General features: G+C 39.9%; 2 protein-coding genes across 2 annotated transcripts; one reads left to right on the forward strand and one right to left on the reverse strand.

The window, feature by feature from the left end:
- The first annotated feature begins 11 nt into the window (after window positions 1-11).
- LOC115596693 (glutathione S-transferase omega-1) lies at window positions 12-3,560 on the forward strand. The gene is made up of 6 exons (XM_030442008.1): window positions 12-202; window positions 1,954-2,062; window positions 2,180-2,402; window positions 2,488-2,589; window positions 2,774-2,880; window positions 3,157-3,560. The coding sequence occupies exons 1-6, from the start codon at window positions 175-177 to the stop codon at window positions 3,305-3,307; spliced, it is 720 nt and encodes a 239-aa protein (XP_030297868.1). The 5' UTR covers window positions 12-174; the 3' UTR covers window positions 3,308-3,560.
- itprip (inositol 1,4,5-trisphosphate receptor interacting protein) lies at window positions 2,904-8,507 on the reverse strand. The gene is made up of 2 exons (XM_030442007.1): window positions 8,367-8,507; window positions 2,904-6,567 (listed from the first exon to the last, which is right to left on the reverse strand). Exon 2 carries the CDS (start codon window positions 6,501-6,503, stop codon window positions 4,902-4,904), a length of 1,602 nt encoding a protein of 533 aa, XP_030297867.1. The 5' UTR covers window positions 6,504-6,567; window positions 8,367-8,507; the 3' UTR covers window positions 2,904-4,901.
- Window positions 8,508-8,787: the final 280 nt, after the last annotated feature.

Genomic DNA, 8,787 nt, shown 5'->3' on the forward strand with positions numbered 1-8,787 from the left:
CGGTATTGCTATTGGCTGATGTTTTATCAGACACGCCCATACCGGAAGTATAACACAAATCAAATATTTCAGGCTTATATAGCTGTTGGTAGTACGATCTGTTCTCTGTCGTGGTTTGGTCTCCATTCCTGCAAAGATCGCTTTCTGATTTCATTCACCACCTGAAGCGTAAACATGTCTACGGAGAAGTCTTTCGCCAACGGTAAGACGTACAGCGATTACCAGACTAACTGAAAACGTATCGTGCAGAAGGCTAATTTACTGTAATGTATTGCTAACAAGCTAAGTTGTGATTAGCTTTAAAACTATACTTTTTTAAATATGCGCCTTGCTTTAGGGAGGTTAATGCGTGTTCTGAATGCTTTGTGTAACATTTAAAAAAAACCTGTGGAAACTGAATTGTACAAGTTGCCAGGTGGTTTCCATCACATGCACGTCTTCCGCATCGTCTTGTGCTGACAGTTACGTAATCAAAAGAAAAGCCATATTTTGCGAAGTCATCATGAGTATGCAATTTGTCACCTCTCCAGATCAGTACATGAAGCTAACAGTAGATGACATGCGCAAATAATTTCTGTTTGGATTTTGTATGTGAACTTGTGTACAATAAAGTTTTGGGAGAAAAAAAGTATTTTACTATTTTAGTATTTAATAATGACCTCTCTTTCAATTTTATTAATATCCATTGAATTTAATGCATTTTCTTTTGCATTTTTTGACTAGCACAGCCTACAGTGACTCTTGGTAGATTCACTGATGACATGCAGTCTTCAAAAATGACTAAAATATCCTGAAGTGCTTCTGTCTTATTTACTGATATTCTAAGAAATGTACTGTAAGTGTTCCTGAAGTTTCTTATTAGGAAAGAACAGGATGTCCTTTTTTATGTGACTGTAAAAAAAAAAAAAAAAAAGGCTGAAAGGATAAAGTTCAGGCTGTTTTACCATGAAGAAATAGTTCATAAAATGTAAAACATATTTATATGTGCTAGTTCAAGTCCTGCCTTGACAAAGATCATCATTAATACAGGGTTCGTACGGGTGCTTGAAATCGTTGAAAGTGCTTGAATTTCAATGTTGTGTTTTCAAGGTATGAAAAGCGCTTGGATTTTAGTTTAAGTACTTGAAAGTGCTTGACATTATAACTCTGTGTCTTTCACAAAATTGGGATCAGACTGGATTATTAATTTCTGAAGTTTTTGCTTTTATAAAATATGAATTTATCTGTTTACAACATAATACAATGTACATAATTGTGATAAAAAGTGAAGAAAAAAATCATAAGTATATATATTCCTTTAGATACGTATTTTACCCCAGCAATAAGGTGCTGGAAAATCTTAAAAATGATCCTTAAAAGTGCTTTTAAAGTGCTTGAATTTGACCTTGAAAAATGTGTACGAACTCTGTTAATATCATGAAATCTATCAAAAAAAATTGCATGTATTTAAGCAGGTGTGGATCAAAATAATAAAACAATACCTTAACAATCAATTATCGATTAATCATTAATAATGTATGAAATATGTTTTTGATATTTTTTAGCAAACTGTTTTAACCAACCACGTGATCTATGCTTGATGTAAAATTAGAGTCAGCTGCATTTGGAGTTAACAGAACAGTTTTTTTTTTTTTTAAAAGTTACTTGGATTTTAAATGAAATTACACAAATTTAATGACTTCATTTGAATTACAAGGCTCCCATCTGTTGTTGTGAGATACATGTTACATTATCAGGCTAACTGCTTTATATACTATTGGGTAATTTCAATTTTTTTATATAAGAATGTAATATTTTGGTTTTGCAGACAAAATAACAAAATGGATAATTACATCCTTATTTGACCTTTTATGACCTCATAAGCATAAATTCTAACTTCAAAGAAAATTGTATCTTATTTTCTCTAAAATGTTAAGCATAAAATGAAACACTTAAGTATTTTGTGTCTTTCAGGAAGTGCTGCACCTGGCCCAGTCCCTGAAGGCTGCATCAGGCTCTACAGCATGAGATTCTGCCCTTTCGCCCATAGAACCAGATTAGTGCTGAGTGCCAAAGGGATCAAGTAAAGACACATTTTATTACACTTAATTTTAAACTATAGCATCCCTGTTACCTAAACATAAGATAACTATTATCTGTGTTTTTGATTACATATGTGAAACATGTTTCTGTGTTTCAGGCATGACACCATCAACATCAACCTTAAAGACAAACCTGACTGGTTCCTTGAGAAGAATCCTCTTGGTCTTGTCCCAACACTGGAGACAACTGCTGGTGAGGTCATATATGAGTCTCCCATCACCTGTGACTACCTGGATGAGGTTTACCCACAGAACAAGCTGCTTCCTTCCTCCCCCTATGCTAAAGCTCAACAGAAGATGATGTTGGAACATTTTTCCAAGGTATTGTATGTGAAGACAATTTTTTTGTATACTTGTCTATTGTTACCCTGAGCCAAAATCATATTAATGTTACTGTTTTATACAGATAACGCCCTACTTCTACAAGATCCCCATGGGCAGAAGGAATGGCGAGGATGTCTCAGGACTGACAGCTGAACTGAAGGAGAAGTTTGCCAAATTAAATGAGGTGGGTTGCGAGGTCAAGGGCTCTGATTTCTTTACATTCACCAGACATGTAAATTAGTAGATTGTGAAGTTAAAAGTGTCCCCAGGAACATGAGTGCAACAGTACAGTATAATTGTAATTGTCTATGAATCGTAATAAATTGCTTTTTTATTTAACACTGATGAAGGTAATGTTAATTTCTCAGGACCTGGTTAATAAGAAGACCAAGTTCTTCGGTGGCGATTCCATCACGATGATCGACTACATGATGTGGCCGTGGTTTGATAGGCTGGAGATGTTTGAACTGAAGCAGTAAGTAATAATTTCCCAGGACATTTAAAAATAAATACATTTTAATTACGGAAGCATTTCAAAACACTCAAGGTCACTCTGCAGAGGAGCATAAAGTACAAATTATAGGTACAGTACAAAAGTAAGCAGTATGATAAAGAGCAAGGAATCTCACAGGAACATTAATCAAGTCTTCTTTGTCATGTTTACTTTATGACATCTGATATGTTATATTTCATGACTTATGTTGACGTGTATGGTCTTAGGTGACTGATGTGATTCCCTTTATCTTTTCAGCTGCCTTGACAGCACACCTGAGCTGAAGAAGTGGGCAGAGCGCATGTCGGAGGACCCGGCTGTCAAAGCGACCACACACAGTGTGGACACCTACAAGGCCTTTACCAAGACTTACATCAATGGGAAACCCGACTATGACTATGGCCTGTAGAAACCAAGTGATGAAACCTTCAACCGTCCATTGTTTTAGCATTTGGTCATAATTATTCTTATGTCTGTTTGATGTAATAAGCAAATATCATGCCGAGTTAAGAGTAAGGATGTAAGACTGTAAGACTTATTTTTTTGGGAGGAAATTATGAACTCACCATAATAGGGGTACATAATAATGAGGTACAGTGTGATAAATATGAATCAGGTAATCATTCTGAAGATTTTTCTAATAAAAAATAGAGATGAAATGACTCTGACTTCAATCTGAATTTTGTTTTTGTCATACAAAAAATCTATATGGTGTTTAAAGCCACAAGATACACAGAGTGGTCCTTTTTACAACACTGGTTTATCAAAGAAATTTTTTGGGGGGGGGAAGTAAAATGCAAGGACCTTCCTTTCAAATAAGCGAAAACAAAAAAGTACTTAAAGGGAAATGATGGTATGTTGTAACCCTAGGCCCTCTGTTCACACATTCTAGGGTGTGAATGACTAATGGGTACAAACAAACAACAAACTTTTGGAATCAGTCCAGAAGATCGCCTCCACAGAAAGCCACAAAACCTGCTGAAATGGCTCCAAACGCGTCTTACAACATTACATAATCTATCCCTATAGATGAATATTTTTGTTAAAGAGCAAGACTGTTCTTTTTAACCAGAAACTGCTTTCATATTGCTGTCTTCACAGCCATCAGGATCCACTGACAAATAATGGTCATTTTGCCATGCAGAACACAGGTGTGTTCTGTGAGGTAAAATCTGTGTTTTTGTCAATGGAGTCTGGTTGCAGTGGGGAAAGCGATGGCATCTGTTTCCGGTCTAATAAAAGGATTTCAATCTAATGAAAAGGTCTATCTCTGTATAGTTACTATCCATAATGTTAAGACACATAACAATAACAATCTCAACCTGTTGTGGCCGCCATGGCAGCTTGTTGTGTGGGTGCTGGCCGAGGTCATTTACTGGAACCATTCCATACCTTTTTTACATTTACATACTAAACTTTGTAAACACATGTCCCAGGTTTAAAAATGCTGGAATTCTCCTTGAACATAACAAAATGTAATAGCTGCCATCAGATTTGCAACAGTATGAAAGAAAATAAAAACACTGCTGTATTGTATGGAACATGATTAACATGAGAGGTATTTCTTAAAATCTTTCTCTGACGAAGTGCTTCTTCTTTTTTTGAGGTGAATGTTGATCATAATCCTTCATTTACATTACTTTTTGCTGCTTCAGAAACAGTCTAAATGTTCTGACAATATATCCATCAAATCTTGTAGAAAAGCTGCTGCTGTTGCATCTTGATTTCACAAACAGAAACCACTTTTCTAATGTTTCTTATCTTTCTTTGGAGACCATATTCTCAACACACTGGTTGTAATGTCAAGTGAAGTTGAAGGAAGCAGCAGCAGAAACCACAATATCTCTAGATACCAGCTATGACTAAAATGACTGTTGTATGTGCGCATTTTCATTTCAGTACATTACCATGTGGTGAGACTCTTTGTAGCAACACTGAATAATATTTAAAGATATGCGAGTGCTGAAAGTATGAAGCACTTCGACAACAAACAGGGCCAAAGCTCACACACTTTCATCTAGGCTGTGGTGTACACCTCCATTTGACAGGTGAGGTGTGTACTCTTGTATGAGCACAGGTGCATTTCTCAACATCTCATGGAAATGCCTGACTGTTGTTGCGTGAAGCTCCCTCTGCAGCACCAGAGACCGGAACAGATTGATGGGCTCCGCTTTGCGAACCATCTCAGGAACCTGGATGCATTCTGGCACTTTACTGTTCCCAATCAGAGCATGATGGAGTCTCTTCTCCTGTAGACTCCACTGCAAGAAGCTGAGCATATCCCGGAGCCTGTTCTCCATACTCTCAAAGCCCCACGCTGAGGGCCTTTTAGTCAGCAGTAAATGCAACAGAGCGGTCTTTAAGTGGTAGTTGGTAAAAGCGCTTTTTCCTGTGAGCCCTGTCTGCTTTCTGTGTAGGAAAGTAACAATCTGAAGGCAGTGTAAATGACAGGAATGTTGTGGCAGGCGCTTAGCAAAATGTTTCAGCAAATTCCTCTCGTAGACAGCAAGAGAAAGGGGCCAGTATGGGTCTGGAGCGCCGTCACACTCTGCTGGAAAGTGTGAGACAAAATAAGCGTCTGTATCCTCCAGCTGAACCACCGGTATGATGTTTAACACGATGACTTTCCCCGAGCGGAATCGGATCTTCAGAGCACCGGCGGCATCCAGGTTGCGAAAATTAACCTCAAAGTCGTATTTGTGGGAAATGCGCCCCCACGCTTTGGTTACAGAGATCTGAAACCACTTCATGACTTGATCTTTGGCTAAGAAAGATGTGTTCCTAGAGCACAGCAGCTCATCAGGACTGTGCTCCACTTTGAGCGTGTCGTTCCTGCTGTGCAACAAACACAGCATGTCCTCTCCCATATTAGCAGAGCCACACAGACAGCTGTCCTCAGGCCTCGTCACCTTTATCTTGCCACAGCCCTGCATGTCTGGAGGCATGTCGCTTGAGGGGCTACACCACAGATCAAACTGGAAGCAGTACGGATCTGGAGGTGAGAAAGACACTATAAGGTCACACATCAGTGGCTTGCACACCTTCCAAGACTCGAACATGCTTCCAATCCCGACAAAGTCCCCGACTTCCATGTCTGCCTCCCTGTCACACACGCTCCTGAGCGATTCCAGCAAGTCATCGGCAAAACCCTCCACAAACTCCCTCACTCGCCAGTTCTCGTGGGATGAAGTGTAGGTGCATTTATCACAGAAGTTGTTCAGGACATCCTTATCTAGTACCATTGTCCTGGGGGTGACAGATCCGCTCTCTGGAAACACATCTTCGTCCTCAACTGGCCGGATTTCACCCTGATCCACCCTGTACATCTCGATAGCGAAGAATATGATGAAAGACACAGCGCTCCAAAAGTACCAACTATAACCATCCTCCTCCGAGATGGTTTCTTCCTGCTTCGCGTCCAGCTGTGAGAGCTCTGCCTCCAGTTTGGCCTGCTCCACTTGCAGCCTCTCCTCGTGCTCCTGCATGCGAGCCATCAGTGCCTCGTCCTGATCCTGGAGCGTGGTGTTCTCTTGAGGAAAGAGCAAGGGGTGGTTTAGGATGGCAGCGGCCACCACCACACACACTCGCGCAATGGCCCCCTGCATCTTCAGCTTGTTTCTATACACATTTAAGCACCTTGCAGTCGTCAATGCAGCTGCAGCTCAGGTCCTGAAACAAATAGCAGAAAGAGTGATATTACTGAAGCTGGTTTAAGATGATAATACACAAAATGATCTTATACATATTTTTTAAAAATCAAGTTATTTTTATAAAGCTTAACTCCACCCAAAGGGGAAGCACAGATTGTACCTCTAAATATAGAGTCAGTGGGCTGAGTGACGCACTCGCCCTGTATCAGACTGTGCAACATGGGAGGAAGGAAGATTGAGTCCTCTAGAAGAACGTCGCCCTTCTCTGATAACCCTATTCAGTTACCAACATTGTGCCTCTTTTAAAATTTACATCCTGTAAACATCTCGTACAAAATAAAATTAATGACACCACCCTTGCTGGAAAATGTCCAAATAAAGTAAAACAATGTAGAAAAAAAAACTCTCATCAGCATTATTTATGTTCTTTCCTGGACGTCATCAACTGACCGACAAGTAATGCAATGTACTTTACAGAAGAGGAAATTACATAAGTCTCTTGCTTATGTTCCTAGCTTTCATGAATTTAAAGAGACAGCTGCACACTGCTCTGGTGAGGATGGACTTACACGATCATCACTATAGTCTTTGACACATAACATGCTTGGAAACAAGAAACAGGAAGTGTGCATGCATCAGGATCTCACTTTGACATCAGGAGATTATGAGACGTTTTCTGCCGTTATCTTGAACTTTAAAATGGCAGCAGTAATGGCAGTAGTATGTGAGGTCATGAAGCCAGGAAAACTTCCCACGACTTACTCACTGGGATGCTTTCCAACACTTACATTGCTGAGACCATCCAAACAAACATAAAGCCAGACTCACAGGCCCTGCACTACGGTTCATTAAATATCATTGAGATCATCTGTTGTTACAGAACATAAGAGTATAGTCAACAGAAACAAAGACTGAGAAAGAGTAAGATAATTCCTGTTAGAAATGATAAAAAATGATCATGATTTACTAACTTAAAGAGGCTAATCTTCGCTGATGTAAGCAAACTATTAGATACAGTGGATTGCTGAGCAGATTAACTAACATGATTACATAAGGTTGCTAACTTTATATCTTCTCTACTTGTATTCACCATTATCCCATTAATCATGCTCTAAGACCATGAAGTAAAAATACTTCAGTAAAGCAAAAATGTCAATGTTCCTAGATTATTATTGTTTTAAGTTAACAGGTAGACAGCATGTGGCATCCGGGTAGCATGAAACTACCCAGTTGTGACATAGGATGCATGAGCACAATAATGCAGTAATAAATCACATTTTATATATTGACTTCAGCTACATTTTGATGCTAATACTGTTGCACTTTTATTTTGAAAAATACATTTAAACAAAAAAAAGCACTACAGCTGAGTAGTAAACTGTGGTCGTGCTACTTTCGTTTGGTATTTTTTAACTGATGTGTAAAGTACAAGTAAACTGCTTTAAAACAGTGTATAAGTACAAGAGTACATGTGAAATAAAAGTATTTCCGCTGTTGTGACGTCAGTGCCTATGCTCGCGCCAACGGTTCCCTCCTCAGTTGTCTTAGCAACAAAATAGTGACCCGCTCCGCTCATCACGGAAACAAACATGGAGACGGACATACATCATCCATCCAGACACATGAGTCACTCCACAGCCTGCTCAGCGAACAAACCAGGCTTTGTACGGCGATGTGTAAAGTTTATAAACACACGACAACAACTTGGATGTGAACTTCCCCCCTTAAATGATCACGAGCTAGCATCATTTGCATGTTCAGCGGCTCGGAGCTGTGGGCAAAGTTTAAAAGGATAAGGAAGTAAAGTAGATGACCTACCGTTAAGATGTCCTCCGCTACACCTCATGGTGATGGACTCGTGTGTGATGTGGCGGGCTCTCTCAGCCTCATCAGACTCATGTGAACAACGAGGAAAACTTCACAACTTGTTTCTTACACATTTCCTGACTGCGAGCTCCACCCACACACAGAGACACCGCCCAGCTTCCCCTGTGAGACCGAAATAGGGAGTTTGAGCTGAGAGCAGCAGGGTGTGGGCTCCGTGATGCGTCTAAACAGCATACAATGGTGAACACAAAGTGTTGTACTCTATGTTATAAAAAGAGCTTGAATCATTACATTATAGGGCTACTGTCCCAAATTCCTCCCCTCCCCCCTCACTCCCCTGCTGTGAGCTCTCCTGTGCAGCACCTCTCCTCCTCCTCCTCCTCCTCCTCCTCCACCTCTTCCTCCTCCACCT

This window comes from Sparus aurata, chromosome 15 (assembly GCF_900880675.1).
Source record: "Sparus aurata chromosome 15, fSpaAur1.1, whole genome shotgun sequence".
Taxonomy (NCBI): Eukaryota; Metazoa; Chordata; class Actinopteri; order Spariformes; family Sparidae; genus Sparus; species Sparus aurata.

Bases quoted from the DNA above. Each gene is read 5' to 3' on its own strand.
- LOC115596693 (XM_030442008.1), top strand. From the start codon at position 175: ATGTCTACGGAGAAGTCTTTCGCCAACG. The intron at 2,063-2,179 runs GTAAAGACACAT...TCTGTGTTTCAG, and splicing joins CTGAGTGCCAAAGGGATCAA to GCATGACACCATCAACATCA. The intron at 2,590-2,773 runs GTGGGTTGCGAG...TTAATTTCTCAG, and splicing joins AGTTTGCCAAATTAAATGAG to GACCTGGTTAATAAGAAGAC.
- itprip (XM_030442007.1), bottom strand. From the start codon at position 6,503: ATGCAGGGGGCCATTGCGCGAGTGTGTGTGGTGGTGGCCGCTGCCATC.